Source organism: Thunnus maccoyii, chromosome 1, assembly GCF_910596095.1.
Source record: "Thunnus maccoyii chromosome 1, fThuMac1.1, whole genome shotgun sequence".
In the NCBI taxonomy this organism is placed as follows: domain Eukaryota; kingdom Metazoa; phylum Chordata; class Actinopteri; order Scombriformes; family Scombridae; genus Thunnus; species Thunnus maccoyii.
The window spans coordinates 10,186,285-10,205,542 of NC_056533.1; the positions used below are offsets into that span (position 1 = coordinate 10,186,285).

The window sequence follows — 19,258 nt, forward strand, 5'->3', positions numbered from 1 at the left end:
GCCAGTAGTTCTAGGATGCTGATTAGACGAGAGCTGTTGGTTCGGCCGCAAGCGCATAACTTGAAGCCCGTCAAGATGGATTCTCGTGTGATCTCACGAATCCAGCTGCCTCGCAAGGTACGCAAAACACTGTCATCCTATAAAACTGTCCAAACTATTGATTGACAAGTGATTCATGTGAAGTGTAGTGCAAACACAACACAGCAATGAACACCTAACACCAGATTGTAGTCTCAAGTTGTGTTCTTGTGTACTGCACAGCATCTACAATTAGCGTACAATACCTGAGGCCAGATGTCTGCCAGGCTCACATCTCATGTCCATGTCATTGAAAGAACAGCCACAAAACCCAACAGCTTATAATCTCTGAAAACTCAGCATCCAAATGTAGCTGTGTGTTTATTTGAGCAGCTTTCAAGCTTTTTTGTGGTGTGTGTTGCATGCAACAGAGACAGCGGTGATGAGAGGTAATTCTGAGTTTGTTGAATAATGCCTCTGCCAGAGCTCAGAGAGTGTGAAAAATGAAGACACGCAAGCTTTCAGTGAGAGGAGGGTGGAGCTGGGATAAAGAGGTGAAGGCACGGGCACACACAGACACACAAATAAATATACACCCAGAGGCATACAGGCACACAACTGCACATCAAATCCTGTCAGTCCATTGGCTCTGATCAATCATTTTTTGTTTTTTGTTTTTTGTTTTTTTTTGTGGAAAAAGAGACCACATTAGTGGTCGATTGTTATGCAGCACATCAGCTCAGTGATGACATCATTCTGTCTGAGACAGGGCTATATTTAGTTTCAGACAGTGTGCAGTGGCTGCTGCTTCACTATCATCCATGCAAGGACTGGCAGAGACAGAGGCTCTGGGAGTGTGGTGGAGGCTCAGTGTTAGCTAGCACTGGATAGCATGACTTGCAGTTTTTTTAACGAGTCAAACAGAACACAAGAACACAATAACATTACACTGCTAATATAACAGAAAATCCACACCCATTTTTTGCCTCAATGCAAATTATGTAAACTTAGCACAAAAAGTAAGGAAATTTGTGTTTGGCAGATTATTTCTTTGTTGTAACAATGCTTCTTGGCAATAAATCTTAAACCGTTGGAAAGCCTGTTTACTTCCCTTTTAAATGGTGCCACAATTGTAAGGAACATGCATTTGTGGGATGAGCAGCAGAGCTGAGTATGTGGGTTGCGCCCATGAAAAATATGCCAAATCTTCTCTGCCAATGCCAAACAGCATATTCTGCCATTGACTCTTGTTTGGGGTTTGGTGGATTGGATGATTGAAGTTTGAAGAAACAATACATATTGGCAATTTAACAATTTATTCATTTAACAAACATAAGCCTCCGTAGCGTGTGGAAGAACCATACACAATTCCATGCATTTGTGTCAAAACCAATTGATCTAAGTCCATCCAAAAGAAGAGAGTGTAACTGTTAAGGGCAATACAACAACTTCTTATCCAGAGAACCGCTTATATCATTTACTACCTTGCATGCTGCTGTCAAAGTGCTCTGTACAGTTCTGAAACCAGACTGATGGGGTTTAAAATGCAATGCTCAGATAGAAAGCAACGCAATTGATTATTGATTAGCTTTTCTAAATTTTTAGCTAAACAGGATAGTTTGGAGATTGACTGGTAGTTACCACCTTTTTACAGAAGCAATACATGCGCTGCTTTCCACATTTAAGGAATATTCCTGGATTAGGGATGTTGGTTTTGGTTAATTTTGCTTTTGACAAACCGACACCTGTTAACCGATAACTAACTGTTTAATTTTTAAGAAAAGTTGTATGCAATGTTAGCTTTCGTTTGTGAGAGCTGTCCAGCAGTCGGAGGTCAGAGTTAGCCTGTCTGCCCTGGTTAGCTTGACTTTTAGCTCATCCTTCTTCTCCTCACAGTGTTTTCATTCATTTAGTCACAGTAGCTCTAGATGGCATAACATACTCGGGCTCGAGGTACAATGAATAATAATATAAATATATGGTGACCCTGATTATAAGACGACACCACCTGTATTTCTTAAAGGTAGCATGTTTATTTGCTAAGGAGTTAAAAACATCTGTGAAATGGCTTAGGGCTAATTCAGGATCAGGTTTAGGTCCTGATTACCACCATATTATTGTTAGGATTTAGAGAGACATTTAATGCTAGAAATTCAAATTCTTTTGGTAGAGAGACAGCGCAACATAGAGACAGCAAAATAGTTCCTCACAAAAATAACAACCCCTCCCCCCCTTGTGGTTTGGTCCACCCTATATTTATTGTAACCGTCATGTGCAATGACATCATCCTTAATTTTGTCAGACAACCAAGTTCATGTTAGAATTAATTATATCTGGATTGGTTTGTTGGCCCCAGATTCTAATGGAGTCCAGTTTTGGTACCAAGCCTCTGACATTCATGTGGATTAATCCAAGGCCTCTGCAGTATAGGAAGTAAAGAGGAGTATCAACTAAAACTTGACTAGTAGTCTCATTTCTCAAGCCAGGCCCTTGGTCATAAAACGAGTTATAGGGAATTAGCTTTAGATTGTCAATACTTACACCATTTTGACCATGCTGACCATGCCATCTGCAAGTGGTAATACCAACACTGGGGATAAAATTAGCCTAGTAAATCTAGTAGGAAAGTTGGCCTATTTTGTTAATCAAGCAGATAAAGTCCAGACAAAGGCTCTCTAGCATTGCTCCTGATGTCACATTCTGTACTGTAGTCAGCACTTTGGCCACTGGAATGGATGAAACAAGACTGAGTTACTGTGTACTACATTTATATGATTGTGTGGATTTTCTAAAAGATGAGACTTTGTGCTGCAGTGGTGTACTGTTCTCCACAGACAAGCTAGCATAGCCTAAAGTCTAGGCTAATATGCCATTTGAATAGAGACTGGCAACAGTGCTGGAGGAGGCTGTGAGGCGGTGGCTGCAATATGGGCGGACGCTGACGCAGCTCATTCAGACTGCTGCTGGGAGTGTCCTCTCTCCTTCGCTTGCAGCATGTGCAACACTGCCCATCCACACACACACACACAGACGTTGACACTATTCATTTCCCCCCCTCACTGCCATCTGATTAGCTGAAGTCGTTGTGGTTGTGACATTGCCTACATCCCTGTTTGTCCTCTCCGACTTGCCAGCCGGCCAGCTGCTGCTCTTCACCCCACCCCCTCACTAAATTCTGCATTGATTGTGATGATGAATACACAACCCCCCATCCCAGTCAGTTTCCATTGAATTTATTCCAGCCATTGTTCTAGCATGATGAGGCACAGTAACTAGCTGCTCGGTGTGTGTGTGCGCCTGGATGTATATGTGTTCCAGTGAGCAATCTGAGTTAGCCTCCTGCAGCAGGGGATCTCTGCATTAGCGCAGCACACGCTCTGCTCTCCCTCCCCTCCCCCATCCCTCCTCATGCTCTCTCTCTCTCACACTCTCTCTCTCCTGCCCCTCCTCTCCATGTGCAGACAAGGCAGCGTGCTGTATGTGTGTGTGTGCATGCGCAGGATGGATGGGGATGCTGTGTGCTGGAGCTGAGAGCTGCAAGGTGACTGAGGGAATGGAGAGGCATAAAGAGCTCTGACGACAGTGACGATGCAGTGCCCTCTCCCTGAGCACCTTCTCCTCTTCACATCCCTCCATCTCTCTCTCTTCCCTCTCCCTCTTTCTCTTTCTTTTTCTAGACTGAGGTGGACCGCCTGCCCTGCTTGCAGCGCCTCTTTCTCAGCTGCAACAACATCACCAGGTAAGAGCTCGTACTGCTTAACTCCCTCCTTCCCGCAGGGCAGGGACAGGGATAGTGGCTGGACAGTGCCATGTCCCCTCCCTTGGCTCTTGGCAGGGCCTGGCCAACAAGCTTCAGGCAGAGCACACTCAACACACATCCATGCGCACACACACACACACACGCACACACACACACACACACACACACACCCACCGGGCACTTTCTGTAGCCTAGAAAATAACAACCTGGATGTGTTCTTTACAGTTAGTAATTAGCATACTGTTACCTAAGAAATGGGTGTGACAATTTTTGAAAGTTATTCAGACAACAGAGAAGAAGGGTGAGAGAAGGTATCTCACTTCCATGGAAAATTAATGACAGATTTGAAGATTGAGTGAATTCATGAGCAGCATTGCTAGGTAAGGGTGTATAGGATGAATGAGAGGTGTGTTTTGTTACTTAGTGCAAATGTCAACCTACTTTACACACTTTTTCCATTATGTGTAGTCTGTTTTTTTTGTTTTGTTTTTTTTTTGCTTTCCCTTGTCTGACCCAAGTATTTAATCAAGATGTCCTAGAGTTAACTTGTTAAAGCAGCATAGCCTTCTTTCTTTGCCTGGAGGAGGGGCCAGCATGTGGGATTCAGGGTGGGACAGTGTTCATTAGCCTCCTTGACGGTATTGTAGTCACCTTGTACTGTGATAGATCTGACCTGACATTTCAAGACAGCACTACTGTTCAAGTGTCTATATGATTCACTACCTGACACACTTGTCACAGAGAGAATCATGACAGAGAAATAGGCAAATAATCTGTTTGTATTCTTAAAACCACTCTAAACCGCTCTTTTGAATGTATGCTCATAATGGCAGTGTGAAACCTGGTGTATGTACCTTTTCGGAGATGTACAATGCTGATAGGAGAACAGCTGTAGTCTGTTGCTAGGTAGAGAGGCAGAACACACTCATCTACTTGAGGCAGCCAGTTTGTCCAGTAGAGGATGTTACAGCAAAAATTATTTTCTTTTTTTATTTTAGATTTTTTTCTGCCTGAAATACATTAATAACCTCATGCAGCAGGATATATGTGCAGTAGGAAATATGTGTGTGCACATAGCACACACATATTTTTGATATTCACCTCTTATTAGACCCTTAATAGCACCCAGGAACCTCACATGTAGACTTTTAACCACTGTAACTACTTCTTAGAGGTTTCATCCAACAATCTTCAAGAGGACACTAGTCACTGTTATTATGAATGCAATAATTATGCACAATATATGAGATTTAGTCAAGCACCATAGAGATCTCTTACATAGTCTCTCATAATCACTGTGAAGAACACCCTCTTCATTATTACTACAATATAATGGTCTCTATTATAAGTTATTGTATGTAATGACACAAAGTAGTGTACATATATGGGAATTAATAACATTCAAATAGCCTAGGTTACTGGTTACTGCATGTATTAGACTGATATTAGTCTTAGATTGCCAGACCTACAACAAACTACATTCCAGTACAGAAGCGTAAGTCATTCTGAGATAATAGAAATAAATACTCTCACGTGTTTCCATTTTTAAATTTCCTGACTCCTCAATCCACATGCAGAATTAGCTTTTTTCTTGTGAGATGTCTCTCAATTAGCTCTGCAATGCTAATATTTGTTCCCTAATGGGTGGATTTGCTTTAATACTTGATTAGAGGTTATTATCTGACCCTCTTTTGCAGCCAAAGAAACCTCTGGCTATGATCATTCACAGTGTAGGGTAGTAGGTTCATAAGTAGTTCCAGGCAAATGATTCATCTAAGTTATTATCCCAAATTAGCATTGATAGAATCTCAACTACCTTGTAGAGCATGACTGTGCTTTTTCATGTCTCCTTTTGCTACAGGGTGATCTCAACAGTGTAGCAGATTTTTCTCTTTTCATTGCCCCCTGAGTAATCTCAGGCTGCCAGTGTGCCTGTGAAACTGTCAGTTTTTTGTGTCTTGTTTTAGTTTGGCTCCATTCTGTCAACACAAGCCAAAATTAAAGGTTTCAGAATTTAGAGATGGTTGTCTTGTTTGAATTACCTGCTGGGTGACTCAGGCTTCCTAGTACTTTGTTGGGTCGTCATGCCTCTGTATTATTGTGAAGCATTCAGTGCACCTGGTCTCTGTATTAAAAACCCTTGTGAATGTGTGTGTGTGTGTTGCTTTAACTCTCGATCTCATTCAAAATGTTCTTTCTTTGTGTCTAGTTTTAATCAGCTAGCCTGCCTCGGAGAGTCGTGCTCCCTTTCTGAGCTCACCCTGGATGGGAATCCTGTAGCCCTGGAGACATGGTACAAGCAGGCCGTCCTGCGCTGTGTGCTTCATCTGAGACAGCTGGACATGAAGCGCATCACAGTAAGGCTGAACTGTTTAATTGTGTCTGCATATGTTTACTAGAGGAAAACTGCCAATTGGCCAAATTCTGCTAATAATAGCCTTTGCTGCTAATATTTTTATAATTTAGTTTATCGTCCTTATGGATGTTTTTCTATCAAACATAAGGAAGATGGATGCAGAAATAAAATAAAATGGATACATTTAATCCCTCCTGTCTATAATGCACTTTGTATTTACAAAAGCCTGCGTTACCATGGCATATGTTGATCAGTCATTTAGTGAATGACTTAAACCTTTGTGTCACTGTCTGAACACACAGTATGTTGGTTAAGGTACAGTACATGTTGATTCTTGAGTGTGACTCTGTCTTAACATACATGCACACTTTATTTTGATTTCAAAAGAAACCTTAGATGAGGTTACATAGTCAGTGTTGCATTCACTGTCAGTGGGGCATCTCCAAGCTCCTGTACATCTTGATGATTCAATAGTGATTAGTCTCTGTTCTCTGGAACCAGTGCTTGCAGCATTCATCATGTTCTTGGTCATGTATTAGAGGCAAAAATGTATCCTTGATTAAACAGGGATAAAGAGATAAGCATTTACAACGCATATAATGTATAGCCAATCTAACAAAACAATGATTATGCTTAAGTGTAATCATGAGGACATTTTATTTATATAGTTTGCCAGAAAGTGCTACAGTGAAATGTCAGCATTTCTTTTAGAGGCTTTCAAGCAGGGAGCACCCAGGTCTGAGCTTGTACTTTAAAGGAATCTCTAAGTACCACACACCTTGCCCTTAGAACATACTGCTGATATGCTGAAAAAAAAAGGTGGTAACTCCAATTTCAACTATTTTCATGTTTTTACTTGAATGTTAAAGCACATATACTGTAGTCCTTAACAGGTTTTGCCAGTTTCATATCCTCTTGGCCCATTAAACTCTTTCAACAAACTACTGTCTTGTAGCTGTCAATTCTGACAATAGGGCTGTTTTTTTTATTTTTCTGAAAGTTTACTTTTGAGAGATGCAATGTTCTGATTTGACAACAGAAATGTCAGCTTAGTGCTGGTTTTTCCATCTTTTCAAACTGTGATATAATATTGCTGGGGGGAAGATTCCTAGTAGCCACTGAAGATCTCGATTTTTCTCTTCAGTTTAGAAAAACTTGCTCCCAGTGCTCTATGCTGTCAATAGAAATGACATCAGATTATTTGAAATAAAATCGATGCCTGACTGCTAGAAGATTATCCATTATTTATGAATGAAATGTGAGTCAATACTGCAAATGAGGAGATATAGTACTACTGTTCTGCTTTGAGCTATGTTAATAAATGCTTCTCTGTCTCCTGTGGGGATATTTGTGCTAGCACTGTTTGGATTATTTCAAAAGCTAAATGAAGGATGTTAAAACAACACATAGACTGGAGCTGTCCCTAACTAAAGAAATTATCAGTGATTTTATAGTCATTATGTTTTTTGGCTAAAAAAGTATATAATCCTTCTCTGTCTGTATTATTTATGTGCAAATACACAATACATATGGCAAATAGCTTCTTTATTGAAGAAGACTGTTATGTTTGTGAATATTGTCACTGATACAAGACGTGTGTTTATAATTTAGTATCACATATTACTGTATTAAACTGGAAATACTGCAGTTGATTGAAACCATAACAACCAAATAATCAACCTCATAGACGTTGTGGAGAGTGCTCAAACAAAGACAGTATTGTTAGTCAAGAATAACACCCTCTGTAACCAATAAGATATTGATAAATTTCACAGAATAGCATAAGCACCATTAGAAACTGTTCTCCTTAAAAAATATTTTAAAGTAGTGACATACCGGCCTAGTATCTTAATTGCTACTCACTAGCTGACATCAGTCCTTAATTGTTGTGCTTTTTGTTTTGTTTGTTTTTTTGCCTCTGTTGACCAACAGCTGAATATCCCCCAGCTCTCGGCTGGCACACTCAGATTGTGCTGGCAGCATTGCATTCTGGGAGTTTTGGCTGTCCCCAACAGCTGGGCTCAGTTGATCCGAGACTGAAAATCAGACAGATAATCCTGTGATGCAGCCGGCTGGTGTGAGAATCTCTCCCAGCCTCCACAGTGGTCCAGTTCTTGTGTACAGAACAGTCTCACTGACGACGTCTTTTGTGGTTCCCCGCTCTCTTGAATAATTCAGAACTCATGAATGGAGCAACAGTCTGATTGCACTAGCTATCTTTTTCAGGACGAGGATCGGCGCATGGCTGGTGTGCAGGCTCGAAAAGAGGAGGAGAAGAAGAGGGAGAGTCACAAGCAGACCATTCATAAGGTACCACTCTGATCTGATTTGCTCTTGTTGTCTTCGTCTGCCTGCATTTAGACTATAAATATGTAGCAAACACACAATGACGGCCTACATAGCAGACAGTAGATTAACAAGTGTCCTGTGAAGCCACTGGTGCCCTTTTTCATAAATTGAGTGTTGTATGATAAGTTATTCTTGGTAGGAAGAAAATTATTAGTTGCAAAGGTGTAATGTTGGATGGAGGTTTGAAAACTGCATACTGTATGTACTGGATAGTATAGCTTTCTAAAACCATCACATATTAATGATGAAATGTGATTAATAGTGTTTTACCCATCAGCTGAATATTATATCTAGCTTAAATCAAAAGCATAGCACAGCAGTAGACCATTAATTACGAGTATGCAGGTTTAAGTAAGGATTAAGTGTATATTTGGACATAACCAACCTCTTTGGCATCTTAATGGTACATTTTATTATGATTTATATGTTTTCTTTCCTTTTTGCGCAGCTCACCCATTAAAACATAAGTTATTAGAAAGCACTTTTTATTTGTCTTCTGACTTATTGTTGAGGCTGTGTCTTAGAGGGCCACTAAATACACTTTTTGGACAAGTGCCTTTTGGAAACATTTTTAATTTATGGGGGAGGGATACACTGCCCCCAGTGGTTCTATATCTATAAATGGGTCGGTAAATTATACTTTATTTCTTTAAATGGTCTAAGATGTTCTCTCCCACACAGGCAATTAATCTGTTTCGCAGTAAATGTGTTTGTGTGGATGTGCTCCTGCTGTCTCTGAGCTGCAGTGGTGTCTTTTGCTGAGAGATGGTCTCTGTACAGAACTCATTGTCTCTTAGTAACCCAACTCCTGCTAATCCCTGGTGTTGAGAAAATGTTATATTGAATGCCTCAGCCAAGGGTTCACAAGGGCATAGGATTCACTATGAATTGATACTGACTCACTCTTTCGTTGAGGAGTGGCACATTCCATAACTAAGCATATCAAAACTACAGCTTGACAATTGAAAGACAGCAGAAGAGCAGAACTCTTCTCTCTTGCAGGGTTGGGATGTCACTTTTACTGTTGTAAGAGCCCAGAGTTAAATCTGAGATACCAGAAGTAAATATATTGGACCAACAAATTCATATACAATTTTAGATCTAGCTTAAGTCAGGTGGGGCATCTGGCAGTAATGCCAGTCAGTGGTTTTCAAATGCTATTCAACCTCATATCTTAGCAAGGCAGAGGGTATCAGTTTGCCTCTGACTAGGTCAAGATAGACAGAGAGGTCCCACTAGCTTATATGCCCCCTGTATTTTGCTCAGGAGAATTGTCACTTGAAACCTTTTCTGTCCTCTGTTTGTTTGTGTGTGTGTGTGTGTCTTGTGTTCATCAAGGAAAAGCGGCGTCAGGCAATCCGTAATGCAGCACAGCAGTGGGAGGGCGTCAGGGCCTGCTTGGAGCTGCCACCAACAAATGGCGCTAAAGAAGAAGTTAGTCCAGAGAACAGCCCTGCCCACACCCCCGCCCAGACCAATGGCCTTGCACAGGAGCCTTCTCCAGATGAGCCAAGGTACACACCACATTAGCCAGTGATGAGGTCACAATTTTTAGTTAATTTGTCATCAGCTGGTATGATATCAGCCTCATTTGGGATTTGGGTTCCTGTTTGGTCCAAAGAGAATCTTGGGTCTACATCTGCTTTACACATTGTATGAATACAGTAAATCAATAGGACTAACATCATGACTTTGTGTGATGTAGCTTAGATAGGAATCTGAGAACAAGAGGGATTACTCTATCTTACGCCGGGTTCGGGTTACAGGGGGTTTGATTTGGTATGCTCTCAACTGTTGAAGAGTAGTTTTTTAAATCAAATTGTAACCCTTCAGAGCTGTTGACAGATTCATTTTAGGCACCCTGGTAATTCCATATTTGCTAAAATATTGACAATTATGTCAGTGCTTTGTGAATGGATGCGCAGTAGCCAATGAAATCCAAATCCATAAGGTCAAAGGACATAACATTTAAATTGACAACCATGATGAGTCAGATGAGATGGAGAAAAGTGTCTTTCAATGTACACTCACCAAGCACTTTATCAGGAATAACTGTGCAATCTAATGCAATCCAATACAACAGCTCTGCCATAAATTCTACTTTTACGAAACTTGTACATTTTCAGTTTTTGTTGACATTGTCAGAAAGGTGATAATCTATTTTTTTTATTAGTGAGGTTGTAGTGGGTGGTGGTGGTGTACTGGAGTGCTTTATAAAAAGTTTTCTTAATGTTTTGTCCACACATCTTCCCATTTACTTGAATGAGAAAGTGTGTCCAAACTTTTGTACATGAGTTAGAATGATTACTAGTGGTTCTGTTTGTTCCTCATCCAAGAGTGTTGTGAAATGACTAGTTTTCTCTGTTGTTTTATGTTTTTTATTAGACGGATAAGCCCAGGATCTGGACCGGAACGACCATCAGGGGGAACAGAGAGCAGACTCCGCACCAACAGCCGTCCAAACAGCCCACGAGATCCCAAGTAAGACCAAAATACAGCTCTGACCCTCCCAATACAAATCTGCTGTGGGGTCCAAGTTGTGTGTCCAAAGTTGTCATCAGCATGCACTTAAATGCCAAAAAATATCTTGTGTTGATGAATTTGCAATGTTGTCTATATTGACCAGTAACTTTATGAGAGAAAATCAGATTTGATTGCTTTGCTGATAATAATTTAGAGACTTAGCTTAAGCATCTCTTCATCAGTTAATCAGAATTTTGCTTTTTTAAATGTTGCATGAAGTAACATTTAAAAAGGGTGTACAAACAGACAAAAATGCCAACCAGCCACTGACAACGTTTCTGAAGTTTGAAGTGCAACAAGTTATTGTTACAGTGCATTATGTGAAAAAATCCACTTTTTTCATTGACAGATGAGGCATGCAAGTTGGTCCTCTATCATTCTGACACCTTTCTCAAGAAACAACCATTTCTGTCTGTTAGATCAGAGGCCAGCAGCTTTTCACTGCACCAGATAGACATTTGAAAGATCTTTCACACATGTTGAAATAGTGCCCGACACTGCAATCACACAGGGCTGCTGCTGAATTTTCCAGTGTCATTTTTTGAGTGTTGTGGTCATTAGTCTCTAACTACATCATACAGTGCATTCACAGTGTATACGGTTTCACCCCCACCTGCTCGAAAAAATATTCATACAGGCTGTTGGTTGGCTGCTCCTGCCTACCTGACCTCCTAGTCGCTCAATTTTGTTATTTTGTTGTTTAAGCTGCACTACCCTATTTCTTTATTTATTGGGGGCAGAGTGGCCTAGATTGAACACGGAAAGAGATCATCCAGGTTACAGATTTGATCCCTGGAACAGCTAGTGCATCAAACCCATCTTGAAATATCCTTGAGCAGGACAGTGACCCCCTTACTTACTCTAGGGGCCTGGGTCTTGGCTGCTCCCAAGCTCTCTGCTAAATCAGTACATGTCTAAGATATCTGAAGACACAGCTTTCTTCTTCCGCTGTTTATAATATGACATTGGACGTGCTTTAAATCAACAATCTGTGCCGAGTCTAATGTGAGTGTAGGACTGATATACCCTCCTAGACAGAATGTGAAACAGGTCTGGATGAGTTATGAGAAGGCGTGCTGAGATGAAAGTGGGGGGCGGCTATGTCAAGGACTATTATTACAATTTTCAAAGACAGCCTTTCCTTCCTGCATCAGGATATGAAAATGGCCCTGAAGCACAATCCTTCAATGGCAATGGCTTTCCTTTACAGGGTGTATTATAACCTCAGTCATGTGCCTTAACAGGTATTGGTGACGAACAGGGCTCACGTGATTCAATCACCCACACTCTTAAACTGTGTTCAGACAGAACATCAAGTGAATTTTCACCTCATGTTACTTGCGTGAGTTTGACCGCTGGATCATTTGTGTTTATTGGCCCCAAACAGCCAAAATACATTACTGGACATTAGCTGTACATTAACTGTAAATGAGCAAGCAATGGACACACTGACCATGTCTGGGGGACTGTACCTCTGAGTTTGTGATATACACACATTTTTTGCTCAAGTTTAAATATTTTTAACTCACACCACCAGTTGTACTACCAGTAACTTGAAAGTTAGAGAAGCAAGGTTTGTGATTAAAAGATCAAAGGGTAAAATACTCAAAATGCCTGGGAATATGTAAGTGGGAACATTAAAGGTGTTTCCAGCAGAACTTTTAAGGCTTCAGTTGCTTCAGCTGAGCTGGCACAACCCAAGTGTGTGTGTGTGTGTCTGTCTGTCACCCTCCCTTCATCTATACTATATCTTCTTTCCCAGGCTGTAGCTGTAATTTAGAGTGTGTCATTCATCAGTGTGTGGGTTTATAGAGGGCTTATAATGCTTACACATTGTAGCCCAGATAACCTAACATAGGTGTTGAAGTGCTACATGCTGACAAAAATTACACCATCCTCCCTCATGGCAAACATAAGGGGGCGGATGATGGATGAACTTGTCCCTGTTTTTTGAGGCCCGTGAATCAACACTCTTGCCTCACTATCGCATGACATCACATATCAGGTCCTTTGGGTGTGAATTCCCAGGAAATACTGACAGCAGGTGGACATTTCTTCTTTTGCACCCTGAAGAGGCCAGGTCATAGGCTGAACATGGCCCATCCACACATCTGGATCTGCTATGTGGGAGCCAGGGGAGCAGGGCAACCTCCTAGTGTGTGTGTTTGTTTTCTCCCAGAACACAAACTGAGGGCTGCCCTCCATATCTATAACAATAAGCCTGCTGTTGTTGTTCAATCAGAGAAGGCTGAAGAGTAAAACACAACTGTAATAGATTGACTTTAGAGTAGTCAGAACAATGTATATGATTATTCTGAAGTTCAGAAAAATCTGGAAATGGAGAAAAAGTTGTTAATTTCTGAGACAACACATTAGACAACACAATGTTACACTTTTTGTATATTTAAATATAAGCTCTAAAATGAAATATCGGCATCGACCGAAATGAACATTTTCTGCCAGTTATGAGAGGCTGATTTGTTGCCTTCTCCTCTGCCACATAACTGTGCTTCCCTCCACGGACTGCTTCACCCTGACGGTCCCGGTGCTTCCTCCGCAGGCTCCACTTCACTCAAGCTGCCTGTCAGACCCGCTGCTTCTTCTAGCGAAGGCTAGCTGGCTGTGCTTCCCTCCGGCCATGCTGCTGCTAAGGCTCTGCTAGCCTCTCAGCTAACGTTAGCCCCGGCTCTCCGTGTGGATCCAACCGGAACATCGAGCCCCGGTTTGTTATTCAGGTTAAAGTGGGAAAAAGCAGCTGATCTGACGGGCTGCTTGAGTGAAGTGGAGCCTGTGGAGGAAGCACCGGGACTGTCAGGGTAAAATAGTATGTGGGGGAGCTGCTATGTTCGGCTGCACAGATAAGAAACACCTTGGCTGACAGGATGTACCACTCTGTTTGGAAAAAAAATCTTCTTTTTGGTTTATAACGGTGGTTGGTAACCAGCGTATTAGGTGCATTACCGCCACCTTCTCCTCCGGAGTGTGGACCAAAGATTAAATCCTACACATTAATCCTGTCTGTCTAATAAACTCAAAGAAAACTCTACTGCTCCACCCACTTGACAGGTTCATTAAAGTTTTAACGCTGAGCTCCTGAACTCCAGTCTTCCTAAATTCTTCCTTCATATATTGTCTTTCTTGATCATACTTAGTACAATCTATGATTGCATGTGTAATAGTCTCCTCAGCCAGCTGGAAAAAATTATGTGCATATATCGGCATCGGCAATCGGCCACAATGAGTTGGAAATATCGGCATATTGGATATCGGCAAAAAATCCAATATTTTGCATCCCTATTAAATACTCCTTGGTATTTCACACAAAGTTTGTAGGAAGGTTTAACAAAGCATGAAATTATGAAGTTGTGGAAAAGTGGAAAATGTGTGCAAATTTGGATATAAACTGCATATAAACTGCCAATTGCATGTGACACACAGTAACCTTTTCTTATGATGGACTCTGATGATACATAATCATATCTTTCACTTAGAATTCCTGAGTACAAAAATAAATTTGTTTCTAAAAGAATCTTTCTGCGATTGCTTTATGAATAATGTCTGCATTGTTGGAATTCTGAAAATTCCACCTTTAAAAATTCAAAAATTTAGATTCAAATACTGCAACAAAACAATTTATGTCCACACATTTTTCAAATGAATGTTTGTGATGAATCATAATGGTTAAACTGAATTTTTTGTTTGTTACAGACAAAGTCACAAGGGTTTAAAAACAGTTAAGGAGTTGGTCACCATGTGGTCAAATGGAAAGGCCTTTGTTCTATTCATGCATTAATTTAATAAAGAGTTGTGCCGAGATCCTGAACAGGTGGTTTCTCAGGCACATAAATCAGTTAGCTATATTCATAAGGGTGATAGAGAAGTTTAACAGGCCTCTCAAATCAAACACGAAATCTAAAACCATCACACACACTAGAATTGCACAGCACAACAATCACACACAACACTCTGCAAGACTCAGCACCCAAAAAACCAACAGCTGCAACACAGAACCATTTGTTTTCACTTTTTAACAGAGTGAACTGATGAAATACTGTTTTGTAATGACAGCTCAGATAATAATGTTTCATATTTGACACTACCACACAGTACTTAGGCAATTGGAGACATGTGCATGCTACAAGCCATGTCTTTGGGGGGATTAAGTTGTTGAAAGATGACAGATGTCCTTTTTGAAACTCCTGTAGGATTAAGTCAGATAGCCTTAATTGAATTAGATTCTGAGACTAATAGGCCAGAGCAGGATCCATGTAATTGTGATAGATTCTTCACTGGGTCTTCTCCACCTTGTTCACTTCTTCTCTCAGCGTTAGTTGTTGAGTTCATGTCAGGAAGGGATTCAGGGCCACCTGGCAGCCTTTCAGCTGTGATTATGGGGGAACAATATGACACAGTGCAGAGTGTGTCGATGGCACACTTCCAGGCGTGCAGAAGTTACTCTCATTCTTTATGTGTCTTATCTACATGTTACGCTCCATCTCCTGCACCGCTCTCCAACTCCTCCTGATTTACTGGCTTTGGCAATCCTAACATATTGGAGGCGTGGCATATCCTGATGATTAAACTGTCTTTCAGTGTCTGGCGCCTCCCCGTCTATTGCTGGCCAAGTCCCATGTTTGAGTCCGTTTGTGCTTGCTACAGGTTTTGATACTTTCATATCACACCTGCTGTCAATCAATGTGGTTTCCAATTGAATGTACACCTTATTATCTGGCAGAGTACACTTATAAATTGATATTGATGTAGTCACACCTGCTTGAGGATGCAGGGATTTTTTTTCAGTTGGAGTTTGGTGATTGGTCACTGGGAATAATTGGCAGCAAAGATGAGTCTGCCACACCATATCCAGTTCTCTTAATATATCCATGGGATCCCCCGACACTCTACCATGACCATCCCTTGACATTTGATTAAAAATGGCTTTCATACAGGGTTCATGATGGATTATCCTCAGTAACGTGTAAGAGTAATGTGTCTGGATATAAATGCGATTATTGAGTGGGACATTCCCTGTCAGTCACTGGTTTATTGGAAGAGGGTCAGACTGTATTACACGATTAATCTGGGTGTCAGGCTTACTGGCAAGTATAATTTGTGGGTTGTTTTGTTAGGTTGTAGCTTTCTTAGAGCTTATTTAAAACTAACTGAACCAATTAAAACTGAACTCCAAGGCAGACTATGGCCTCAAAGCAGAAATTAACTGTGTATGTGTGTGTGTGTGTGTGTGTGTGTGTGTGTGTGTGTGTGTGTGTGTGTACACACTGTACACATGCAGTATTTGTAGACTCACAGACACAGACCACACAGACACAAAAAGTTTCCCAAAGACCTCACAGCCATGGTCTGACCTGGTCCTGCACTTTGTTATGTCCTGAGGCACCTGACCAGTCACCTGTCTTTTACACAAGAATGAATCAGTGAAAGTAACTTGAGGCCAAAGTATCACCCACGGAGAACCTGATGTCAATGTCATGTCATGTTCCTCCTCCAGCAGCTTAAACATAACAGAAATGAAGGATGTGGGCTCTCTGAATATTCCACTATGATTACTAGTTAGCAATTACATATTGGCCATCCTTACAGCAATCACTTGAATCCAAAGTACTTGGCTCTCTCTTCTCACATAGATTCACACTGGGAAAGGGTTTGTGATTGCATAAATTGCAAACTTATACAATTAATATGATTAGTTTGAGTCACATACCCTGAAAGAAACAACTATATGTGGATCTATAGGACAACTGTTCACACTGAAAAGTGGATCTCTCCCTGCAGTTTTTCAACTTACGTATACCTCCTCATTTAACTGGCCAGGTCAATCTATTATACCTCTGATTTGGATGATAGCCCTTAATTCTCCAGTTTAATTATTCGTCCTTGATCCCCTTGTTGCTGCTCAGGTAGGGGAGAAGACTGCTACTTTTCTCAGGTAGAGAGAGGAGTCATCTCTGGGGGATCAGGCTTACTGTACTTGCAGCAATGGTGGCCTTTTCAAAGAAGCTTGAGTTACAGTACTCTACAGCTTCACTGTTTCCCTATGTATGTACCTCTTTGTCTACGGTATGTATGCTGTCCTTTTTCCTCTAGTTTTCTTTTCCTCTCTCTGTCCCTGATGTTCTTTCTGTCTTTATCTCACTTCACTCAAACACACACTTGCTAAAAATCAGTCTCGACAAGAATCTTGGATTAGAGTTCTGTAATCAAAGGATTAGTCTTCTAACCACTGTGGCTTACTCTTGCTGCGACATTAGGAGGGTGTGAAATATGAATAGGGGTGATTAGTTTGTTGGCGGGCTGAACCCAAAATGATCAGTGTTGAGTAGCGTGCAGCCAGTAGCCATTTGATGCCCTGCTATGCTGAAAAGTCCCCTGAGTGTCAGCAGACCCAAAAGACTGAGCACATGGGCTCGGAGCAGGGAGATTATGTCTCCTTGAGACTCACCCAGATTCTCCACTCTCACGACTCTCTTATAAGGGAAGGGGCACTTCAACTGTTGTACAGGAGAACAGAAAGCAATTAGGCACTACAAATAGTACATTGACTAGACCACTGAGTGCTCTCTAGCGATTTTGCTTTTTTTCTTCTCTCAACACAATGCCTGCTTTTTCAAACTAATGTAACCAAAACATTTTTAGTTGAAAGATATTCTTGTTAACCAAGTGGCAATGCTGTTCTCCAGAGGAGGAGTTGGCATCACTCTATCTCTAACTCTATCAATGTAAGTGTGTGTACTTATGTGTACAGACCCAAGAAACTACCACATCCACATGTTTGTATTTCAGTCAGACTTGAAGTATCACAAGGCAACACAGTCAGTGCAATCATTAAAGATGACGTATATAGAATTGGTTTACGAAGAGTGTTTATGCGTTTGTGTGTGTGTACTTTGCAGGCTTGTGGAGGCAGGGAGCGGCAGTGTTCAGAGCTTGTCCCTGTCTGACAGTCATCTGGCGGAGCTGGATGGAGATACCCTGCGTTTATTCGGACTGGGAGCCTTGGAGGCTCTGGAGAGGGGCTGGGGAGTTCAGACCGCTGGTGCTGTCACAGTAATAACTTTCCGCTACATCAACTTTGACGCCATTGTACCAACGCTGCCGCGAATAAGGGTCAAGTTCCCCAATCTATCGGTGAGAGCAACAGCTACATCCCATCATGACCCAAGCGACAGAAAGACTTCAAACTGTCTGTGAATTGAACCTCAAATTTTCTGTTTGCACTTAAAATATTACTGGTCAACCTTTCATTGTATAATATTCTCTATATTAAATATTATAAATGAATAATTTTGCTCATGTAACATATAATTAGTTGGACATTTGAACCTGAAGCACCTCACAGTTGCTGAGAGTAATACATGTTTTTAATTGATTGACTTTTGCAGTCATTACCATGATCAACCCAATGAGTTACACACATTAACAAATATAACTAAATAGTTATACCTCCCCAAAACCAACTTTTGGCTTGTTCCACAGCACCTAATCTTCTTGGAAACCAACATCAGCCGTCTGCCCCAGTTGGCGGCCCTGGCTCAGGTGAGGCGTCTGGATCAGCTGACCATCCACCCAGAGGGTAACCCAGTGGTCAGTCTGGCTCTATGGCGCTCCTTCATCATCTACCGCCTCCACCACCTCAATCTGCAGAGGATCAATGGCCAGGAGGTGAGACCCAGATCAGTTTCTTAATGCGGTCCTCCTGCTTCATAAAGGGGGATTCTCCTGCTGCCTTTGTAAGACACAAATATAGTAACTTTCTTAAATACAACTTATTATGTCTTATTAATAAGTTTGTTTAATAAACCACTTGAGAATTAGAATACCGTAAATTAGCAAATTTGAAGGTTAATGTTACCAGCCTTATACTTGGGGCCCATGTCTCCTGTAATGACATACCTGAGGTTTTTGCCAATAAATTAGAATTCATTTTCGATTTGACTTGAGATAAACATCGGTTACTATCTGTATGCATATGTGAGGTGTATATGTGTGTTTTTATGTCCATGCTAGGTAACCATGAATGACGTGATTGCTGCAGAGCGTGTGTTTGGGACATTAGGTCATATAGCAGCCACCGAAACTCCGCGCTGCCGGCTTCTTCTGCTGCTAGAGGAGTCCAGGTGAGAACTTGATGTCAGACACACTTTACCTCAACATAACAGGAACTACAATTTAATGAGAGGTGTGCGCTGTGTCCTGGATTGTGTATGTTTTAATGTATGGATACCCAACTGTAT

The 19,258-nt window shown here is 41.2% G+C and overlaps 1 protein-coding gene across 2 annotated transcripts in view; it reads left to right on the forward strand.

Annotated features, from left to right (window-relative positions):
- LOC121895906 (leucine-rich repeat-containing protein 49) overlaps positions 1–19,258 on the forward strand; it is a 36,037-nt gene that overhangs the window by 10,863 nt on the left and 5,916 nt on the right. For both annotated transcript variants that reach the window (XM_042409446.1, XM_042409453.1), the window contains 8 exons: positions 3,696–3,757; positions 5,988–6,135; positions 8,361–8,444; positions 9,822–9,997; positions 10,869–10,964; positions 17,918–18,152; positions 18,501–18,686; positions 19,032–19,141. In XM_042409446.1, the coding sequence (XP_042265380.1) occupies positions 3,696–3,757; positions 5,988–6,135; positions 8,361–8,444; positions 9,822–9,997; positions 10,869–10,964; positions 17,918–18,152; positions 18,501–18,686; positions 19,032–19,141 (1,097 nt within the window). The remainder of the gene's footprint in view (positions 1–3,695; positions 3,758–5,987; positions 6,136–8,360; positions 8,445–9,821; positions 9,998–10,868; positions 10,965–17,917; positions 18,153–18,500; positions 18,687–19,031; positions 19,142–19,258) is intronic.